The following is a 23,804-nucleotide window of genomic DNA, read 5'->3' on the forward strand; positions in this document are numbered from 1 at the left end:
TTGTGTAGATGCACCCAGTGTGCTCTTGTTGCAAAACTGAGGTTATATTAACAGGAGGGTCACTTGCAAATCAATGGAAGTGATTCTTTCGCTTTATATGCCATTGATGAGGTCTCACCTCGAGTACTGTGTCCAGTTTTGGGCCTCACATTTCAAGAAGGATGTGGATAGCTTGGAATGAGTCCAGCGTAGAGCAGCAGAAGTTATTAGGGGCTTGGGAGGCAAAATGTATGAAGAAGGCTGAAATAACTAGAGTTATGTAATCTAGAGAAGAGAAGGCTAAGGGGGGATTTGATAACAGTCTTTAAATATCTGTAGGAGCGTTATGGAGAGGATGGAGATGGGCTTTTCTCTGTGGCAATAAGGGACAAGACTAAGAGCAATAGCCTCAGGCTGCACCAGGGAAAATTTAAGTTGGATATTAGGAAGAACTTTCTATGAGGTTAATCAAGTATTGGAACAAGCTACCTAGATCAGTGATTCCAAAAAGGTGTTACAGCACAATAGTGTGCTGTGAGAACGACAGAAATATGCTGCCAAAAAATGGGCTGGATGGGGCCTTGGCTGTCCCAGCTCCACACACCTGGATTGGGCCCCAGCTGAACCTGTTCCACACAGAGACAATTGGGTTCCAGCTAATCTGGCTCCATATAACTGGATTGGGCTCTGTCTTCACTGGCTTGGGACTTGGTTTGGCCAATACTTTGTGCAGGATTGCACCCGCAGACTGGATCTGGCCTGTGGATCACTGAGTGAAGTGTGCTGCCAATTTGAATTTGGAAAAAGGTGTGCCCACCTATCATAAATTTGGGAAATGCTAACCTAGAGACACTGTATAATCTACATTTTTGGAAGTTTTCAAGGGCGATTTAGACAGACACTTGGCTGGGATGGCTTAGTCTGGAATGATCCTGCCTTCAGCAGGGGACTGGACTGGGCGATCTTATGAGGTCCCTTCCAGCCTTATTTTCCAATCAACCTATACACACAATGTAGTTTCTTTAAATGTAAATTGATGGCTTAATTTATGCTGAAAACATTTTTTTTCAGACTCTTGCAACATCACAAGGCAATATACTTGAAAATAAGGATCTAATTGAATCTTTGAATCAGACTAAAGCAAGTAGTGCACTCATCCAAGAGTCACTTTCTGAGTCTCACAGACTTCAGAGCTTCCTTGATCAGGTAACTATGTTTTCCTAAAGCAGTTTTATTTTGTTTCCCGTTTAAGAAATGACATTATTGCTCTTGTGTACTGTATTTTGTTGATTCCATGGACCAGTCTTTTAATAGGTAGGGATCTTACATAAATTGATTTCCATGTCATTTGATTTTATTTTTTGAACAATTATACTTGCTATTTTGTTAAAGGTCTTGAGTTAAAATGAAAGCACTCATGTCTAAAGATCTATAAAGTTATATAAAAGTGACACCGGGAATGAGCAGCATCAGAAATCGGCAAACCCAGTGGAGTTTGAGTGGGATTTAGAACCAGCTACCTTTCTTCATTGTAAGCTTGGTGAGCACAAGTAAACTAAGGAGGAAGAATGAGGGTTGTGTCACATGTTCAACTTCTAAGTGCAGTTAAAACGCAAGCCAATGTACATTCAAGCAGTTTAGCACTTGTTAAATGCCCTCAAGACATTGCAGGGTTGTTCCCTTTCAAGCAAGGATTATCTCCTAATGTACTCATGTTAATACATCATGACATTCAAATGATTTGCAACTGTTGCTAGTGAATGTGTGACACGGCCCTGAATTTCTAGGAAAGGAAGAAGCAGCAGAAGAGGAAGTAGGAGATAAAGATAGAAAAAAGAATCACCAAGATAGACTGAGGAAGTTGTACTTCCAAATCCACTGCCAGTGCTTGGTTTTCCTCTGTCTGTAGCTGTGTGGGCTCCGTCCAGAGGGAAAGGGGGACACTGACCTTCAATGTTCCCACTCAGGTCCTGGTCTAGCTTTCCAGGGACTGAGAACTACATGTCAGTCAGGTAGGGGAATGCTTGCAGTGTGAGGTGCTTCCAGGTGGATTCTCTCGGGAACTAGGTAAGAGAGTTAAAGAAGGAGGTGTCTAGGCTCAGAAGCATCTGTGAGCATGAGGTCTTCATTGACTTGATGCACAAAGAGACTTGTAGAATCATGGAAGAGGGACAGCCAGAGAAGGCATTTGAGGACAAAGAAGACCTATATACTGAGAAAGGTTGAAGCTGGCAGCTTGTCACCTTTGGAAGCAGACAGCACACCTCCTCTGAACTTGCAGCTGTCCAGCTGGAGGACAGGTATGAATCCCTGACATTGGAAGAGAAGGAGCCTGTTTCCTTCTTGTGTGAGGCCAATCTATACTCCCCAACAGGTGAGATAAGGACTACTGCCACCAAGAGGAAGAGATGGGTGTTGGTGCTGGTGACTTTCAGTTGGGCGGGGGGGGGGGGGGGGGAGGCCAGTAGAGGCATCCATCTGCTGGCCTGACCTGTTTGCTTAGGAGGTTTGCTGCATGCCATGAGCCCACATCCGTGGTGTTATAGAAAGGTTGCTGAGGCTCATCTGGTCCTATGACTACTACTCCATACTGCTTATACTATTCCATACTAAAACCAAGAGGCCAGTCAATCTCACTTCCATCCTTGGAAAGGTCTTTGAAAAGATTATGAAGGATCATATTTATGGGAGACCAATGGGAAAAATAATGCATCAGGGAAACCAGCATGGATTCGTAGCAGGTAGATCATGCCTGACCAATCTGGTTTCGTTTTATGACAGGGTCACAAAATTCTTAGATGCAGGAGCAGAGGTGGATGTTGTTTTCTTGGATTTTAGCAAGGCCTTCGATATGGTATCTCATCCCATTCTCATAAATAAATTAAGAGTCTGTGACATAGATGTTTACATGGTTCAGTGGGTGGCAAATTGGCTTAGCGGTTGCACCCAGAGAGTGGTAGTACATGGGTTGGTATCAACCTGGAATGATGTGGGTAGTGCGGTCCCTCAGGGTTCATTCCTTGGACATGTACTCTTCAATATCTTCATCAGTGATTTGGATGTGGGTGTGAAGTCTACTCTGTCCAAGTTTGCGGACTGTACTAAATTGTGGAGTGAAGTGCACACTCCGGAGGGTAGGGAACGATTGCAGGCAGACCTGGACAGGTTAGAAAAGTGGGCAGTACAGGAGGTAGTACCACAAGTACAAGTGCAGAGTGCTGCACCTAGGGTGCAAAAATATCCAGCACACCTACTGGCTGGGAAGTGATCCTCTCAGCAGCACAGAAGTGGAAAGGGATCTTGGAGTCATAGTGGACTCCAAGATGAACATGAGTTGTCAGTGTGACAAAATCATCAGCAAAGCTAACCACACTTTAGCAAAGCTAACCACATCAGCAGATGCATGACTAATAGAATCAAAGAGATCATATTTCCCATCTATGCGGCATTGGTCAGACCACAGTTAGAGTACTGTGCTCAGTTTTGGGTGCTCTACTTCAAGAAGGATGTTGATAGACTTGAGAGGGTCCAGAGGAAGACCACTTGTATGGCAGGGAAGGTTGAGAATTTGTAGTTCCAGATAACTAGATGACAGTGACCACACTAAGGTTGAGAATGTGAAGTTCCAGATAACTAGATGACAGTGACCACACAGTGATGAAGTTGGAAGGCAGGCAGGCAATGCACCTTAGAAAACCAAACCTTACCTAACTTAGGAAACTGATGGGCAGGATCTGCTGGGAAGGACGTCTGAGGGGGAAAAGGAGGAGGGAGAGCTGGCTGTACTTTAAAGAGGCTTTAAAATAGTGCAGGAGTAAACTAACCCAATGCAAAAAAAAAAAAAAAAAAATAGGAAGTGCACCAGAAGGCTGGTCTGGCTAAACAGCGAACTCTTCACTGAGCTGAAATTAAAAAGGAATCCTACAAAAAAACAGGGGAACTTAGCCATATTACTAGGGAAGAGTATAAGAGTATTGCGTGGGCATTCAGGGAGAAAATCAGGAAGGCCAAGGCATGATTTGACATGCAACTAGCAAGCACTGTAAAATTCAGTAAAAAAAAAAGCAATATGGTTATGTCAGAAGTAAGAGGAAGACTAAGGAAGATGTAGGTCCCATTCTGAATAAAGGATGCAATCCAGAAATAATTGATGAGGAGAAGGCTGAAGTATTAGATGCTTTTTTTACTTCAAGGTTGGCTGCCAGATGAAAAATGCAGTTAGCAGCAAGGACAGGAGGAGATAAGCAGGCTATAAAATGTTCAACAAAGCAGTTCAGGAGAATGTTAGGGATTAAATAATCTGGATGTTTTTGAGTCATGCCTGGACTGGATGTACCTTCAGAGTAATGAAGGAATTGGCTGAGCTAATTTCAGATCCATTAACTATCATCTTTGAGAACTCATAGAGATAGAGTGAAGTCCTGGATAACTAGAAAAAGGATGAACATAGTGACCATGATTAAGAAAAGGAAGGAGGAAAGAATATGAACCTAATCATATATATCTGAGCACCTGGAGAACAAGGTGATCAGAAACAGTCAGTGTGGATTCAGCAAGAGCAAGTCATGCCTGACCAACCTGATTTCCTTCTATGATAAGGTGACCAGTTCTGTGGATGCGGGGAGAATAGTGGGTATGATAATACCTTGCCTTTAGCAAGAGTTTTGACACTCTCTCTCATGATATTTCCTTAGATTATTAATGAGAATAAAGACAAGATCAAAGTACTGTAAAACAGATAATCACTGAGCACAATGATCTCATCAGTTGTGTGTCAACATGTGTGCATTTACTGTGCAGTAACTGAAATGACTGTGCAGTACAGGTGTGTGTCTACATGTGTATGCCCCTACTGCACAGTAAATATGGAGATTTACACTGTCTTGGGCATAAATTTGATACCTGCATCATGCAGGTATCAAATTTATACCCAATTAGTTACTGTGCAGTAACGTACATATAGACATCTTACTAAGTAGATGCACATGTAGGCGACTAACTTTAGTTCCAAGTTACAACACACACAGTGTTAATGTGCTTTAACGCCTGTGTGGGTAGATGTTGGCCTGTTCCCGCTTACTGCACAGTAATGATCATTAATGATATTCCATTCTATGATATGAAGAATGGGATTGAGTGTACACTTAGAAAATTTGCAGATGACACCAAGTTGAGTAGAGTTGCAGAAACTTTGGAGGGTCGTGGTAGGGTCCACAATGACCTGGATAAACTGGACACACAAAATTCAGCAAGGACAAGTACAAAGTCCTACCCTTGGGACTGATCAATTGCATGTACAAATATAGACCTGGAAAGGACTGTGTAGGCTACAATACTGCAGAAAAAGACCTGGGGGTTACAGCAGACCATAAGCTGAATGAGCCAAGTTATGAAAAAAAAAAAATACAGAGCATTTGGGAATGTAGTAATAGAAGGTCACTTGCAAACAGATGGAAGCGATTTTCCCTATTTGCTGCTGATGAGCTCTCATCTGTAGTAGTATGTCCAGTTTTGGGCCCCACACCTCAAGAAACCTGTGGACAAATTGGAAAGAGTCTAGCAGAAAGCAGCAACAGCTATTAGAAGCTTGGGAAACATGATTTATGAGGAACGGCTGAAAGAACCATGGTTATTTAGTCTGGGGAAGAGAAAACTGAAGTGAGATTTGGTAACTGTCTTCAGATATCTGAAGGGTGGTTATAAGGAGAATGCAGATAGACTATCCCCTGTAGCCTCAGGGGATAGGACAAAGAGGAATGGTCTTTAATTGCATCAGGGGAAATTTAGGTTTGCCATTAAGAAGAACTTTTTCACTATGTGGATGGTTAAGCTTTGGAACAGATTTCTTCAGCTGGGTAATCTTCATGTAGGCATCTTCATCTCGATGTCTTTCCTGTAGCCCGTGGGGTTAGTCAGCTGCCTCAGCTTTTGGTCACCTGCAAAAAAGACTATGGACAAGACTGGGGTTGAAATGTTTACAAAATGCCAAGTTTACAGAGCTGTTGTGCTCTTTTGTCTTCTATACTAGTTAGAGACCTGCCCCTTTTATTGTCACCATCAAATTACAGCAGACCATAAGCTGAATGAGCCAAGTTATGAAAAAAAAAAAATACAGAGCATTTGGGAATGTAGTAATAGAAGGTCACTTGCAAACAGATGGAAGCGATTTTCCCTATTTGCTGCTGATGAGCTCTCATCTGTAGTAGTATGTCCAGTTTTGGGCCCCACACCTCAAGAAACCTGTGGACAAATTGGAAAGAGTCTAGCAGAAAGCAGCAACAGCTATTAGAAGCTTGGGAAACATGATTTATGAGGAACGGCTGAAAGAACCATGGTTATTTAGTCTGGGGAAGAGAAAACTGAAGTGAGATTTGGTAACTGTCTTCAGATATCTGAAGGGTGGTTATAAGGAGAATGCAGATAGACTATCCCCTGTAGCCTCAGGGGATAGGACAAAGAGGAATGGTCTTTAATTGCATCAGGGGAAATTTAGGTTTGCCATTAAGAAGAACTTTTTCACTATGTGGATGGTTAAGCTTTGGAACAGATTTCTTCAGCTGGGTAATCTTCATGTAGGCATCTTCATCTCGATGTCTTTCCTGTAGCCCGTGGGGTTAGTCAGCTGCCTCAGCTTTTGGTCACCTGCAAAAAAGACTATGGACAAGACTGGGGTTGAAATGTTTACAAAATGCCAAGTTTACAGAGCTGTTGTGCTCTTTTGTCTTCTATACTAGTTAGAGACCTGCCCCTTTTATTGTCACCATCAAAAAAGTAACTGCCTGCAACAATGCCACCTACACCACATAATGGGAATGAAATGGTTTGACAAAATCACAACAATGAAGTACTATGACTGGCAGCTATGCCTAGTGTGGAAGCCATGCTAGCATGAAAGTAAATGGCCTGAATTGGCCACGTCATACGCATGGACAACAATCAACTACTTAAGAGAGGTCTGTATGGTGAATTTGAAAAAGGCAGTAGGTAGGTTAGCTGTCCCAAACTCTGCTACAAGGATGGCATTAAGCAGCACATACAGTCTGCTGGACTGGACTTAATGTCCTGGGGAGGATATAGCCCATGATAGGCGAGCTTGGCATTCTGCTACAAAGGAAGCAGAACGAGTAACAGAACATCATTGTGCCACCTTGGCCGACAGTAGTGGGGAACGTAGACAGTAACTTGCCCTTGCACGTCTCCTGAACCCTACATATGGAAACCGATTTCCAATATCAGTAGTAGTCATTCTCGAATATGAGTGGTGGTCATTATATTATATTTATTTGAAATCTTCATCCTTTGATGTTTTCAAGAGCAGGTTGACTTGAGTTGTTTAATTAGGCATAATCCTGCTGTGAGCAGGGTGTTGGACTAGATGACCTCCTGAAGTCACTTACAATGCCAGCTATTTTACGATTCTGTGAAAATCCACACTGAAAGCCATGCTACATTAAAGTTAATCACAGTTTTGATTTTCACTTCAGTGAGACCAAGACTTCATCTTACATATAGACATAAGGTTTTGTCTAGTTTTGTGCTGAATTTCTTCTTTGAAGCAGGGTGTTTTTTGAAATGTTCAGGAATAAAATTATTATGCTTTCTGTTTTTAAATGAACACACTAATCTTGAATAATAGATTTCCAGAAATATATGGTTAGGGACCTCAAGAAGTCACCTAGTCCAAGCCCCTGCTTAAGGTGGGATTATCCTTATCTAAACCATTCCAGACAAGTGATTGTCTACTCTATATCTAAACATTCCAAGGATGGAGATTCTACATTCAACCTGTTTAGGTAATCTGCTCCAATGTTAAACCATCCATAGACTGAGAAATTTCTTAATATCCAGACTAAATTTTCCTTGCTAAAATTTAAGACCATTAGTCCTTGTCCTGCCCCCTGTGGCCACAGAAAATAGTCTCCAGATTCCTTGCAATTGCCCTTCAGGTACTTGAAGACTGTTTTCAAATCCCCCAGAAATTTAAACTTGAATGTTAAAATGTTAAAAAAATAAAAAGGACAATAATTTTGAACTAAGATGCTTTATATTAAACTTCAAGCCTCAAGTGATTGTTAAGAGTTGGAGTAAATGCCACTAAAATTTAAGATTTAAAACAAAAATGCTAAGCATACAATTCTTTAGGGTTCATTATAACATTATAAATGCAATTTTAATTATAGAATCACAAGTGAGCATTTTAATGTTAATTTCTCAAGTGGACAGTTTCTGGTGTAATGGATTTCAAAGTGCTTTTGTAAGTAAAGACTCTGGGAGTTTAATCAAAATTGTTATTATATGCTATCAAGTACTATAAGGCATGTGAGTGGTTTATCAATGTTGCCTAAGTATCCAGTGACCACTAGATGGCAGTAAAGTACCAATTCTGAATATTGTTTCTTTTTATCCATAGGAGAGGGATGCCTACCTTCCTCTAGCTGAGAGTGCCAGCAAGATGTACTTTATTATCTCTGACTTGTCCAAAATTAATAATATGTACCGTTTTAGTTTGGCTGCCTTCCTACGGCTTTTCCAAAGGGCCTTGCAAAACAAACAGGTATGTCCTGTTGTCCTGCAGCTGTGAATGCAGAAGAGAAATCAGTCTGTGGTTCTGGTTGTGGTCTTTACAATTCTTGTTCGCTCTGGCTGTTTTTAAACGGTAACTTAAAATGAATGCTTACATTGTTTTTTCAACCTGAATATTGGACATTCAGAATGCGTATAAAGAAAATATGTTTATTTTCAGTGTACATGAGCCATAGTTTTGCTGCATCATGGGAAAACAAAGTAACATCCATTTGGTAGTGTTGCAGTGATGTTACAGGCATGGTGGTTCAGGTAATATGTGGGAGGCAAGGATTTTTGTGATTGATATCTCTAATTGGACCAACTGCATAGTTGGGATAGACTTAGACAAGCTTTTGAATGCCCTGCATTCTCCTTTAGGTCTGAGGAAAAAGCAGGCACAGTGAACATGCATTTGTAATTTATGGCTTTTCTAAGATTAAAGTAAGTTTTGAAAATGAAGGTTCCATATAAGGATTGTGAGATTTTATTTATTTAAACATAGGCTGTCCGATAATTACCTGTTCCAGTGGTGCTCAACCTTTTTTGTTCAGTGGGCCAGATGGGCTGTGCCTGATCCCTCTGCTGACTAGTGGCCAGTGGTCCCAAATCTGGTGCCTGAGGTGGGTGCAGTGAGGCCCCATCCAGCTGTGCAGAGGGGGCAGCCCAGCTCCAATCCAACTGTGTAAGGGAAGGGGGCTTGTCTCAGCCCCAACTGGACCCTGCAGGGGGGAGGTGGGCATGACCCAGCCCCAGTGCAGCCCTACTGGGGAGGGGGCATTGCCCAACCCTGCAGGGGGAAGGGTTGTGGCCCAGCCCTGCTTGAGAAAGGTGGCATGGCCTGGCCCCAGCTCAGCCGGGTGGGGGGAGGATTCTGGCCTGGCTCTGACCCGTTGCATGGGGCTTGGGATTTTGGCAGCAGGGAGGAGTGGCAGTACTGCCACTGCTCCCACACCACCAAATTTTCCAACCTCTGGGGAGCCCTGTGGGGTGGTTTCCAAGGCTCTGCTGGCCACATGCAGCCCATGGCCTCAAATTGAGCACCCCTGAAGTAATCCATGAATTAGGCGAATTCTCGAAGTAAGGGGCAGAATAAAGAAAGTCTTGAAATTCTAAAATGCTCTTTGGCTTAACAGAGGAGATATACCTTTTCTTTAATTTGAAAACTGTCCAACTGAGCTGCAACACAGCTGTTGATCTGTACTTTTCACAGACATCCATGATCATTTCATACCTTGGTTACTTTATTCTCCATTGTCTTGGCCTGCAGCCCTCCCTTCTCAAGTCTATTCAAAATGCTGCTGCTCAGATTTATTTTTTGGGTTATTGCTTTCACTATGTAAACTGCATCTTTAAGATCTTTCATTGGTTCTTCCTGTACTAGCAAACAGTAACTCTTTATCCTTCCTTTCTGAGGTTTTCACAGTTTAACTCCATCCTACCTGTCTATCCTTATATCCTATTATAAGGCTGACACCTGCCATTGCCAGCGATTCCAACCTTGATTGACTAATTTTCTGCTTCTCTAGCCAGCAGTTTCATACTTTCTTCCAGGCTTCCTATTATTATGTGGAAAGAGCTCCCTGTCAGATCAGTCAGTCTGTAGAGACACATTATCTTCCTTCTTGTCTATACTTAAAACTCATCTCCTCCACAATGTTTGCCTTGATGATTCTCCACAAACTACACCTTGATGATGACTAGGCAGAGGACAAGTTGTGTTTCTGCCTAGCAAAGAATTGCACACATCTTTGTTTTTTGTTTTCATATGTCACCGATATTCAGCCTTCACATTATTTGTTTCACTTCCCGGTTGTGTTTTCTCTTTTTTGGAATGCAAAGTTTTGTGGGGCTGTTTCTTTTACCCAACCCAGTTGACTGTCTGAGTGCTACACCAATTATTTGTAATGGTGCTAAAAATAATATGTCCACAGTTAAAACACATTACTAGCAAGTGCAGGCTCTAGAAAATCAAGGTTTTAATAAGTATAGAGAATAAGCTATTCTGTCACTTTTAGATATAGTTCCTTTAGGGAAAAGATAAATCCTGTGAGTGCAGCAGTGTGAAGAAACTACGTATAGGTAGGATCTGGCAGTGGAGAAACTGGTGGTGTTGCTGTCTGTGGTGTACTTGTTCTCTGGACTGAAAGAAATTCAGTCTTTTGGGCTGTTGGTTCACCTGGGTTCCATGATAAAGCATCTAAGTAGAGCAGCAGGAAATGTCATAGGTTTTGCTCAGCTGGTCAGAAGTTCAGATCCTGTGAAATCTTTCACAGGTATGGTGAATATTCAGCCTGTTTTTATGACTTAGGCCCAAATGCTTGTATAGGAGTGCTTAAACATAAATGCCTCGGTCCATATTAATGACATAAATAGAATCATTGGGAACAGCAGGCGAGTTCAGCGGGAAATCTGGGTACTCAGAAGCTCTGAAAAATTAGGCAGATCCTCAGCCTAACTGTGTCAGCTATTTGTACAAGTACACAAAAACAGATTTTTATTTCCAGTTGAAGTTTTTATGTTCAAACTACTGTTTTCTTAGGAGTCAGAAAGTACTGAAGAAAGAATCAAGTCTCTTATTAGCTCCTTAACACACATGGTGTATGAATATGTCTGCCGCTGCTTGTTTAAGGTAAGATTTATTTTCTTTGGCCTTTGCATACTGCACTAATGGTGAAACTAAATTCTCACAGCTACCCTGACTTAGCCTACTTCACATAAGCAGCAGTTGGTATCAGTATTTATGCTATCACACAGAAAGAAAACTGTCATGAACCTACAGTATTTTGGGGTTTGTGGGGTGTTATGCATTTTGTCTTGAGCTTGTTTTACTAATATGGCATATGTAGTTTCTATGTATAGGTAGGATCAAGCAGCATTCAAGATTGTCACCCTTACGTTTATATGAATTATGGTATTTGATATAGATGTAATTTTGATATATTGTTATATTATCCAAGGAAGTTTAGTAAGGCGGCGGTTAACTCAGGTGTTCCTCATTTATTCACAATTAGGAGAAGCATTTAAGAATTAGCATTTGATGTGAGTTTGTTTACTTGCCACCCTTGTGGGCACGCTCTCACCACATGAGCCCAGACCTTCCAGGCAATGACACATTTACATTGTAAAAACAGAGATCTGAGCAGAATTGTCATCTGCCAACAGACCATCCAAAGAAAGGTATTCCTCAGGGTGGGGAAATTTAAGTAAGAGACAGTATCCTTGAGATATGTCTGAAAGACTGCAAATATCCCTCTGGTCATTATGAGAAGACTTTTAGGTACACGTGTTGCTATGGCAACATTGTTACTACACTGATTTAGTACTTCCAAAAGTAAGTACTAAATTGCATGCTTTGGGCTAGAGGGAGTGGGAGGAGGGTGATCGGAGGTAGGGGGTGCTGTGTGCACATTTGTGCACACATGCGTGTGGCCATCAATACAACCAGGCAGGGTAGTGGGTGCAGCCTGGCAGTTGGATACAGGTAAGTCTGTGGGATGGGGGGCGGGGGGATGGGATAGGAGGGCCAGGGCTTGGGGACTATCTGGGGGGCTGTGTGTGGGGAGTTCATGTGGGGTGTGTGTGGGGGGGGGGCGTGGGGGGGAGTGCCCCTGACACAGCCCCATGACATAGTGTGGTTGCCTGTCAGCCCTGGGGGGAAGGTGTCCAGGTGCTGGGACTGTGGCAGGGCACAGAGCTCTTAGGCAGTGCATGGTGCTGTTGGGGAGCCTAGCTCCACATTATTGCAAGTGGGGCCTGCCTGGAGGTAAGGTGGGTGGTCTTTGGGGGTACCAGGGAGCTATTTGGCTTGGCCAGTGGTGTTGGAGGCTGGTGCCTGTGCTCTTGGGGGCGGGGGTGGGCCAGCTGAGAAATGCTGCTTGGGGGTGGGGAGCTGTGGCTAGGTTGTTTAGTGCAGTGCGAGAGCCCCAGCCTGGGATGGGGCAGTGCCACTGGCATTCCCTCCTCCTCCTTCCAGCCCACGCTAGGGCTGGACTTGCTCTACCACCACCTGCATGAGTCAGAGCTGCCAGAGCAGCAGGTGGGATGGAAACCACCTGGCACTCCTCGTCCTGCTCCTGCTGTCCATAGCCTGGCCTAGGCCAGAGTGGCGCTCAGCTTCATGATGCTGCTGTGGAGCACGGTGCTGGTTCACCCAGCCGCAGCCAAAGCCACAGCCGGCAGTGTGGCACAGCGTGTGGTGCCCCAACTGCTACTTGTGCTTCCACACCATGGTGCACTGCATGCATCTTATGCTGGAGGCTGTCCCTGCAATGTCACTGCAGACCAGCATCCTGTGGGTCTTGGCGGGGTAGAGGCTAGCTGGGGCAAAGCTCTACCATTTATTTATTTCACAAGAAAGTAGTGAAAGTAGAAAGCAGCTTTGTCATCACTTTGGGAGGGAAGGTATGATGGTGATGATTCATGAAGCTTAGTGCACATTTGGTCTGTCTTTTATTCCTATATGGAGGTCACAGGATTATTGCAGTGCTGAAGCTACACTAGCCTTTGCAGAATTTCTGCGGGTGAGAAGAGTGTACCCTATCAAAGACACCCATATTTTGGTTGCGGGAAAAACATAGATGGTTTTATGTCTCCTTTCTTTTTTTTAATTTTTTGTTTGTGTGTTTATACAGTGCCTAGCATAGCTGAGTCTAGCATAATGGCATATTTGCTCTTCAGTAGTACCTTAATAACAAAAAACAGTATCAGAAAATATATACACCATATAATTAAATACACATGTACATAAAATTGACTGTCTTAAATTTTCATTCTGATGGTATGGCATGGCATGGCATGGCATAGCATAACATTGGGAATTATTAATAGGTATAAATATTTAAATTAAAAACCAGACAGATAGTTAGATAGACCAATACAATTTGGTAATAAATTTAGAAATGTAGATACAACCCAGGATATATCTACCATACTTGGGAAAGACAAAGATGTTGAGTTGCTTCAGCATTGTTATGGGCTTTTAGTATATGTGTCATGTTTTTTTTTTTTTACCCAGAGTTGGGTTTTTTTAAACCCAATTTTATCCATTTTTTACCATGGATAACATTTTATTCTTTTTTATGGCATTAAAGAACTATTTATTTGTATCAAAGGTAGGTTAAACTGTAGCATTTATTTTGTAATATTAATATTTTGAAGTAAGCAACTTTTAAAATATGGAGACTGTGTGTGTGGTTACACTCACATATACATAACTAATAAGGTTTTGTTCTCTGCCTAGATATTAAAAAGCATATTAGTTTTATAAGTAATGAGATGAATTACTCATGACTTAACATACTGGCTGTAGTTATAGTAAAACCAGCTGGATAGTTTAACACAAACTCATCTATGTTTTCAGCAATCAACATAGCCTTAAACAATATACCAGTTTACTTCACTGCTGATTTTTGCTGTTGTATCATTCGACAGCAATATCACACCAGTGGGCTATCTGAGAATAAAAAGGAAGTAGAAATATGTATATTAGTATTCAAGAAACAATGGAGTAAAAATATGGTGGACTGACACTGAAAAAAGATTGATCAGTTTTGAAACAGCAGATTTAGATGTTTTAATACATAGTTTTTAATAGACTACCCAATATAGTTTTAGAGAGACTAACCAATTTGATGATTTGGACATAATGTATAAGTTATATGTATAGTGGTTTAAATACCTTCTTCTTTTGCTCATAATCATCTACTGTGTTTACTTGAATCAAAGATGAGGTTCCCCCCCCATTCAACATGGGGATAAAAAGCCCCTTGTCTTGGATTCGAGTACAAGCTGGGGGGTGAGGACAGGTGGCTGCAACAGCTCCTACTCTGTCCCAAAACTGTACTTGTGGTTGGAATTGGACATTACAGCCATTACCCTCAGTGATGCCTGTCCTGTACTGCCTCTGCCTCCTGCATCCCATGCTGCCTCTAATAAATTTCATTATCTGGCAGTTTTTACCCAAGATTTTCTTCTTAATTGCTCTTCTGTCACAACCTTCAGTTTGTCAGTGTTTTCGGGCAGTGAGATACACAAAAAAGAATGCAACTCAAGCACTGTATAGAGAAGGGAGTATAACCTACCTGCCTTTTGAACATTATAATACCTTGCTACATGGAGAGCAAAATTATGTCAGAAGTCTTTTCTTGTTTTATTGTATTGTGAGTTCTTATGTAATTTAATCTTGAATTTTGCACCTAGATTTTTCTGTCCATGTTTAAGTTCTTTACATTTTTTATTATTATTCCTCTATACTATTTCCTTCCTTCTCAAAAATGAAGTGTCTGTGGTCAGTGACTGGATCAAAAAAGCCTCCATAGACTTTTTTATTCTACCCTTCTCAGTAATTTTTTGAAGGACAGAGTTTATTTCTTCAAAATTATCTCATATATTGTTTCAATTTGGGATGTTTCAGACTTTTTTTTGTATTTCATACACATATTTTCATATATTTGCCCAGGAAGTTCAACTTTGGCTCAAGCTCTCTATACTAATTTCCCTTCAGAAAGGGCATTAGTTTATATTTTATCTAAATGTAGATTTCTTATATTTCTTATCTTCTGACACAGTTACCAAGATCTCAAACCAAGAACTTTTGACCATCCAGAATCCAGTACTTGTTGGTGGTGCTTTTATTCAGTTGAATCAATCCCTCTGGAATACATCTGTTACTTAGGCTGTGAATATGTATGCACTTGCAGTGCTACAAGATCTCCTATAGTATTATGAGGGATATAAATACATTCACAGCCACCTACTGGAATGATAGAGTCCCTGAAAAGGCATTTCCTCCAGCCAAGGGTGTTGTTTTTTTGCTTCCCCCTGCTATACCATGAGAGAAGCCTGTCAGTGTACCCAGTCACCAACAGCCTGCCCTTTCTGCCCCTTGGAAAGGGGTATCAGGCAGGCTGTCAGTACTGGGGGCAGCAGTCTTTGCTGCCTTATGCTGGTATTAGGGGGTGGGGGGGCAAGAAGAGCTGCAGTTTCTGGATCAAGGGCTGCAACAGGCTTCAGAGCAGCCCAGCATTTCTGGCAAAGGGTCATCTTCTCTCTGAGTCTGCACTGTGGGAAGGCAGCAGAAGGACCTGCTGCTCACTGCATACTTCCTGTAGTGGGGAGCTGTAGCTCTGCTTGCTTTCTCCTCCCCCCCCGCTGCCGCCTTGGTGCCCTGGACTGTTATTAAGTGCTCTGAGCACCAAGGCAATGCTTATTTAACTGTCCCTTGCTTTCTCTCTCCCCCCTGTTGGAGGGCAGGAGAGCAGAGCACTGTGGGATGGTGGAGAACCAAAGGATCCCCTCTAGGGCTACATGTAACTGGACAGATGTTACATATCATGCCATAATACACATCACTAGAAAGATGCTACTGTTTCATCCAAGAACATTTTTGTAGCATTTCTGCCATTTGAGTAGTACTGTGAAGTTGTCTGTCCCTTCAACTTTTGTAGCACTAAAAATGTAACATCTGTCTATAGCTCTAATCTCACCTTGTAGCCTCTTAAACAGAACTTCTTGTCTTTTGTAAATTCTTGCATAGTATTTTACAATGAAATATAAACAGAGATAATCCTTAAACAAAAGTTCTGTGCATACTTTTCATCCCTTTTTCCAACCCAAGTATTCACTCATGAAATACAACTTAATAGGGCAGAATCTTTGTGAAATAACCAATGAAAATCAGTGTTCCTTTTTTCTAGAATAATATTTTTAAAAGTCCATATCACAGTTTTGTTTTTATGTTGTTAATCATTCTCAACCTTTGGTTGTATGTCTAGTTCATTTTCTTCTTTTAATGTTCACCTTATGCTCAGCAAAATAGAACTGTGTGGAAGATAAATGGCAGGTTAAGGACATAATCTCTAGATATCAAAATGAATCATTATCATTTGTTTTTCTTGTGATGGCTCTGTACATCACTAATATTATGGCACCTGACCCCTTGACTTACCTAAGTTTATGGGTGAATTTAAAACCTGTACATTAACACTGAATATAAATACACTAGGAAACCATAAATCAGTCATTAGGGAATGGCTAGATGCTTGCTAGATAAATGAATGAGTTCAGTTATCCTTTCATACCATTTAATTTCAGACTGAACGCTGTCTCCACATTTAAATTACTATATACTGAAAGTGTACTAAGCAAAGATGTAAGCAAGTGTATATTGGGACATTAACTGAATCAGACACTTTGGACTGTTTAATTTTAGCTTTTTAAAATGAACACAATCTCTGGTAAAATGACTACAGTGAATCATAGCATCCAGTAGCAGTGAGACTGGAATAACTTTGTAAGTCCTGTAGCCCCATTTGGGAACTGGTTTATAGAATCATAGAAAATTAGGGTTGGAAGGGACCCCAGGAGGTCATCTAGTCCAACCCCCTGCTCAAAGCAGAACCATCCCCAACTAGATCATCCCAGCCAGGGCTTTGTCTAGCTGGATCTTCAAAACTGCCAAGGTGGAGAATCCACCACCTCTCTGGGTAACAAGTTCCAGTGCTCCTAACCTAAACTTCCTTTGCTGCAACTCAAACCATTACTCTTTGTTCTGTCATCTGCCACTACTGAGAACAGTCCAGCTCCAGTCTTTTTGGAACCAGCCTTCAGATAGATGAAGGCTGCTGCATGCAAGAATGTTGTGGGAGACCATATCAAAAGCCTTACTCAAGGTCAAGGATCTTCATACAAACGTCCTTGTGCTGCTACATTATCATTTTGGGATGCCAGCAAGACACGCGGGGGAGGAGCTACATCATGTTAAACTCAAACAGCAAAACAGAAATAGTATACTGGAATTACTGTAGAGATCCGAGGACCTCCATGGATTTGATTTAAGTGAACTAAAGATAACGTGTATGAAAGTCCTGTCTTTCTCAGGCCACCAGCATTGCCAAGCAAACTGAATCATGAGATTAACGTGTTTTGTTTTTTTTTCAAAGAAGGGAGTTGTCATGAACCCCACTGTCGTCTGAGGGGTTCATGGGGTGTTATGCATAGCTTCTTCTATATGTTATGCTGAGATATGGTATTTGGGTAGCTGTAAGCTGTGTTCAGCCTTATCATCCTTATGTTTATATGAATTTGATATAAATGTAATTTTGATATGTTTTTATATTTTAGCCAAGACTATTTGGTGGGGCAGTTAATTGCTTTTCACCTATTCACATGTGGAAGAGATAATCTCTGAGAATTAGCATCTAACCTGAGTTGTTTATTCATTAGATTGACCCTTTCAGGCAATGATGAATATACATTGTAAAGAAAGACCTCCTGTAAGAATATCACCTGGAAGGACACTTCTCAGTGGGGAAATTAAGTGAGACACAGTATGTTTAGGATATTGGATTAGCAATCTTCATGTCTGAAAGAATGCAAATATTCTCCTGATATTAATTAGATCAGGAAAAATTTCTGCTCTGGTAAATATTCACATATGTGGAGTGGGGCAGGAAGTTATATGCATTGTGTGGGCTTCCTGAAAATCCAATGCACGACATATATAAATGGCCAGATAAGAAATTATACTTAAGCTTTGCCTTGAGAGTAGTTTTGTCTTCAAGCAGGCCGGCAGGAGAGCATTCATGAGGCCCTGACAGAAAGGTCAGAGGCAGGGGCTGCGTTCTAGTCTGAGCTGAATAGAAACTGTATTCTTAAATGTAAGATGCAGGATAAGACTGGGTTATTGTTCTGATATTTTCTTTTGCTTGTTTGTTATTATTCTGTCTATAACTCAGCAAATGGTCACTGATTTCTTATGTTTATTCTTTTTTATAATAAAACTTTTTTATTATCTTTTTAACCCACTTATTTTCATTGATAGCTGTGAGTCCAGAGCATTTGACCATGCAGATAGACTCTTTCTAAGGAAAGGGGATCTATCTTTTCTTGATCTTGACTGGGCAAAGGTATGGTTCTTCTAGCTGGCAAAATCCTCTCTGCTAAGAACTGGCAAGGCCTGGGTGAGACAGGTGTAACTGAGGTGCCATTGCTTTGGGCATGTCATGAAGCATCATTGGTATGGGGCTTGGCTTCTCTGTGGTCAAGCAGCAGATGGCAGAGGGGTTTGGAATGGGAGGGTACCCCTGAAGGTGTGAGAAGACCCTGGGGGTGTCTCCCAGAGGTGCACCTAGCTGCATTCAGGAGCAGGTCATGTCAGAGGAATTTTCCATGCAACCAGTAGGGAGCTCAGCAGTTAAGTTGCTGGTGTTAAACAGAAGTATCAAGTGTTGGCAGTAGTGCAGCAGGTCCTCAGATTTGGATCTCAATTCATAAATATTTTACTTACTTTGATTCTTAAGCTTCTTTATGGGTATCTCTGTCTGGCACCGTGTTGTACTCTGTAAGGATGCCCTTAGTGTCCAGATTCCATTATGTAATCTCCTCCCTTAATATTTCTAGTAGGTTTCTGATGACCCCTTAGACTTGCACCTTGGCATTTCAGAAGCATTTCCTTATCATTCAGACTTTTTTTTTTAATGACTGCCATCTATGTTATGAGAGTAAAGAAAACTTTCATTCAAATCTTGTTTTACCTCTGGTCTCCCACAGACACAATTGTACTCTGTACTTTTCTGTAATCTTATGTAAAACTTATTCCATCTTTGACCAGAACAATTCCCTAACATTTTTTTTCTGAATCTTAGAGTGGAAAGAAGATTCAGAAACTATATGGCAAAGTTTTGAAATCCAAAGAACCTTAAAATGTCTATTTTTAACATTCTGCTCTAAAAACATGTCTATGGAGTTCAGGTGTGATGTCTCCAACAGTCCAGTACAGGATGCTTATCAGCCATATGAAGTGCATTTGCTTTCCATTACAGTATGACACCCACAGTGTTGCTTTGCATCTTCCAGCCAGTGTGCATAGTCCACCTGTCTGCCATTCTTTTGGGACATGTATTTTAATTTGGTTAAATTTTGATTGACACTTCTATAGGCACAAAAAGGGCAAAGGGGAGGAGGTGGCAAAATTTGCTTATGCTTATGTGAAAATTATTGTTGTTTGGGTAAAAATATCTTCCACATTCTAGAAGCAAGATTTTGAAAATTGGGAGCCTAAATTGGGCTGTGTAACAGTGGTCTTTAACTCCTGTTACTGATTGGCTGAGTGTAGAGAGCAGGCTGCAGGGTGCCAGAAGCCAAGTGCAGACTTGAGAAGTGGGCTTGCAGAGCTGTACAGCTGCTAATTAGTAATTAGCAAGGATCCCACTTTTCTTTGTTAAAAATCCAAAATTCTCTGATAAAATTTAAAATTCTCTGATAAAAAACCCAAATCTTCATTTTTCCTTTATTAAAATGAAACACCATTATATAAATACAGTTGTCAGCTGAACACAGTGTTTTATTGGTATATATATTTACACTTTTAAAGCAGTGTGGAAGCCTACCAGTATTTCAATCATTACAACAAAATAAATTCTAAATACCTATATATTTTGGTGTTTGATTTTGGTTTTTTAATCAGGGAAAATCAGGAAAATCTCCCTCCCCCTTTACTTACCAGGACGCAGTTGTCCCCTCCTCCCCGCCTCCTCCTCCCACTGCTTTATGGTGCTGAGCAGCCCTGATATGCTGGTGCCCTGCCCCTGCTCATGCCATTGTCCCTCACTTCTGACCCCATCGAGGGGAGTTTGGGGACTAGAAGGGGCACAGCCAGACAGGTGATATAAACAGAGCTCCTGGAATGAGAAGTCAGTTTGGCCCAGGCTGGGCTTCAGTATGGAGCTCCCTGCTGTAATAGAGGAGAGCCCAGGGGTCTTTGAGTGGGAGAATTCAAAAGAAAAATAAGTTGGTGTAATGCACCCTGAGCCCAGATGTGGTCAGGTGTGCCTTTAAGACATACTCCTGGGGTGTTCTGACACCTTCAGGTTTGTCCTTTGGCTCAAAGCTCCTCTCTGCAGTCTGTTTCTTGACCACTCTGAGAACATGCTGAGATGCCCCAAAGCTTACCTCCCTGATTGATGGTCTCTCAGCTTTAATCATATCACTTAGTCTTGCCAGAGCAGAGGGGATTTTGCCAGCTCAAAAAAGTACACCCTTGTTCTGTTGTACTCTTAGAAATGTTGGATTCCCCTCTTCAACAAAAGATGCTTGCCTGTGTGGTCTAGTGTTATGAAGTCACAGTTACCACTGACAATAAGTATGTTATAAAAGATAACAAAAATATTTACTATAAAAACAAAAGCAAACATAAAAAGTCAGTAACCGTATGTGATATAAGAATAAAGAGATAAAAGGAAATATCAGAACAATAATCTGCTCTTGTCCTGCACCTTAAGAATACAGCTTCCACTTAGCTCAACAGATTAGAAAGCAGCTTTAGCCTCTGACCTTCATGTCAGGGCCGCCTGCAAATTTTCTTGTCAGCCTACTCTACCCAGCCTGTTGGCTGAGGGCCCAAAGTAATTTCCTATACCCAGGAACAAAATTAAGACCAAAAACTTGTTCTCTGGGCAAGGGTTAAGTATGTTTTTTTAGTTGCCATTTACATACATTATCCAATGGATTCTTGAGGATCCTATACGGGATATATAACCTTCCTGCTCCCAAAGGGTGTATTTGTTTACCAGACTGGAGGTTTTTTGTGATTTAATTATGACCAAGAGAGTATTTTATCTTGACAGACACAATGATTACTAATATAATATCCTAAAACTAGTGTCCCTCACTTAAATTCCCCACTCTGAGAAATGTACTTTCCTAAATAGCTTGAATGGCCAGGTGTTAGTCTCACTCTCCATTTAAAATGCAAATTCTTTATTGTTTGGAAGGGCCTGGCACAAGTCCCTCAGACCTTGTTACATTGTAATTTTAGGTGGCTTTTGGAGTTTTTAACCCCTGGATTAGCTGCACATTTAACACCTTCAAGTGACTTAAAGCACTCATTATTCAGTTTAAATTTGTCACTTCTGGGCAGGATTATCTCTAGTCTGCCTCATTTTACTCCTCTTTCGTTAAGGTGTAGCCAGTCTCCACAGCTATTCTGCTCAAGTTGAAAGTCCTCTAGCATCCCAAGATGCAGTGGCCCCTTCTGAGTCAGAGTGTGGGGAAGAGCTGGGGGCTGAACTCTGCATAGCCTGGCGGAGTGCAGGGTTAGCAGGAACCATCCTTGGGCTGCCGCACTGCTGCCACCGAGTTCAACCCTGCTGTAGGTGCCGGGCCCCACTGGGGTGTGTATCCAGGTCCTGGGGGCCAGATCCTTTTTTCCTCCAGAGCTTGCCTCCCAGTGCTGCTGGTTGGACCCTGGAACTCAAGGAGTGAACTGTTCCAGGTGGCGGTGGGAGGTACTACAGCCTCCTGGTGCTCTGGGGCTGTAGCGTTTGCTCTGTCCAGTGCGAGTAGCAAACCAGTCCAGCCTTTGGCTCCTAGCCCTGGCTTTGTTCACCAAGCTTCTAGCAGCAAGTTACAGCTGTGAAGCTGAAGGACAGTCAGAGATGGTTTCTCACGTTAAGGTGTGACTACTGCATTAAGCCGAACACCACTCAGATGATTAACACTTGTTCAGCTTATAACATAAGGCAGGGTTGGGCAAAATAGAGCCAACTGATTGGATTCAGCCTTTGGGAGCCACCCGCCAATTGGTTGGATCTGGCCCACAGCTGCCCCTGTGGTGCTCTGCATGGAACTGAGCCCCACTGGGGGCAGCCCATGCCACGCTCCTGCCCACACCTGCTGGCCCCAGTCCAAGGCAGCATGCACAGCATCTGGTAGCGCTGCTCCTGGTGCAGCTGTGGCTTCCCAGGTATTGATCAACTCCCCTCATGTCCAATGGCAATTCCTCCTCCAGCTGTGCCACTCGGGGTGGGGAAGAAGCTTCAGCCTTGCAGCTCCTGCCCCAGTGCTCAGGGCTCCAGCTCCAACTCCCGAGTGGATGGAAGGCACCCAGGAGCTTTAACTGGGTGGCTCCTGCCCCAGTGTGCAAGGCAGAAGGCAGCCAGGAGCTGGACCCAGACAGGGTTCAGCCCCATATGGAGCATCATGGGGGCAGCCACAGACCATACTGCCAGAGTGAGCTTTGTGGCATATACTCCCTGCTCCCTCCTCCATTTCCTCTGCCCTGGCTGGCTCCTGGAACCTAGTGCCCAGGCAGTGCCCCTGCCCCCACATCTACCTTCTCAAATTCCATCCCCAGAGAGCAGAGACATGCAGGGAGTGGATCACAGCTCTGTCCTGGGCCCCAGCCCCACACTGTCACCGCCTTGTGATCCCGCCCCATGATCCCAGCTTTGCCTGCCCATCCTGAACACTGCTTGTTGCCTACCTGCGGCCCCATCCCACATGGGGAGTTTTGGTGAGTTGCTGCAGTGGGGGAGGGAGGTACTGACCCAGGCCCAAATAATTGCCCATCCCTGGCATAAGGTATAACAAGGCCCAAATCTGCAAGACTGGCCATTAAGCCTACCCATGTCAGATACTAATTCTCCTTGATTATTTTTCCCACTCATCTAAAATTTGAGTCTCTTCCATGTGGAAAACTCATTGTTCAGGGGGTTACACCTGAAATGCATCATCCTGTTATACAATCTTGGCTGTGTTATAACTTACAAGCTTTAGACAAGATTACTATAAGGTGGATGGGCAACTGGCTCAACAGCCACAAGCAAAGGGTACTTATAAATGAATCCATGTTAGAATGGCAGGAGGTTTTGGTTGAAGTCCCACATGGGTCTGTTCTGGGTCCAGTGCTGTTCCACTTGTTTATTAATGATTTAGATGATTGCAAATGTGTTGGAGGCTAGGAGTACAATTCAGAGGATCTTAATAGATTGAAAAGCTGGGCTGGAACTAACAGGATAAAGTTCAAGACTGACAAAGGCAAGTTGCTACGCCTTGGGAAGAATAATCAAAAATACATAATAGGTGACACCTAGCTGGATGGTAGCACTATGGAGAGGGATCTGGGAGCCTTGATAGAGGCTGTCTGTAGTGTGATGCAGCTGCACAAAAGGCAAAATCAGTTTTGGGATACATCAATAGAAGCATTAGATACAAGGCACTGGCAGTGATAGTGCCTCCTTACTTGGCACTGGATAGGTCTCATCTAGAGTACTGCACGTGGTTTTTGTTTCTACATTTCAAAAAGGACATGGAGAAGTTAGAGAGAGTTCAGAGGTAGACAACAAAAATGACAGAGTTTGGAAGGCAGCCACAAGATTGGAAGTTGAAGGAGATAGGCATGTTTAGCTTGTGGAAGAGGTCTGTAAGAGGGGATATGATCACAGTGTTCAAATAGGGCCATCATAAATAAGAAGGAGAACACT

The 23,804-nt window shown here is 42.4% G+C and overlaps 1 protein-coding gene across 1 annotated transcript in view; it reads left to right on the plus strand.

Moving 5' to 3' along the window:
- The window catches only part of DYNC2H1 (dynein cytoplasmic 2 heavy chain 1), a 430,803-nt gene that overhangs the window by 151,265 nt on the left and 255,734 nt on the right, over positions 1 to 23,804 (plus strand). The window contains 3 exon segments of the mRNA XM_014517608.2: positions 1,051 to 1,185; positions 8,390 to 8,533; positions 11,084 to 11,173. Coding sequence (XP_014373094.1) covers positions 1,051 to 1,185; positions 8,390 to 8,533; positions 11,084 to 11,173 — 369 coding nt within the window.

This window comes from Alligator sinensis, unplaced genomic scaffold (genome assembly GCF_000455745.1).
Source record: "Alligator sinensis unplaced genomic scaffold, ASM45574v1 scaffold802_1, whole genome shotgun sequence".
Lineage (NCBI taxonomy): Eukaryota > Metazoa > Chordata > Crocodylia > Alligatoridae > Alligator > Alligator sinensis.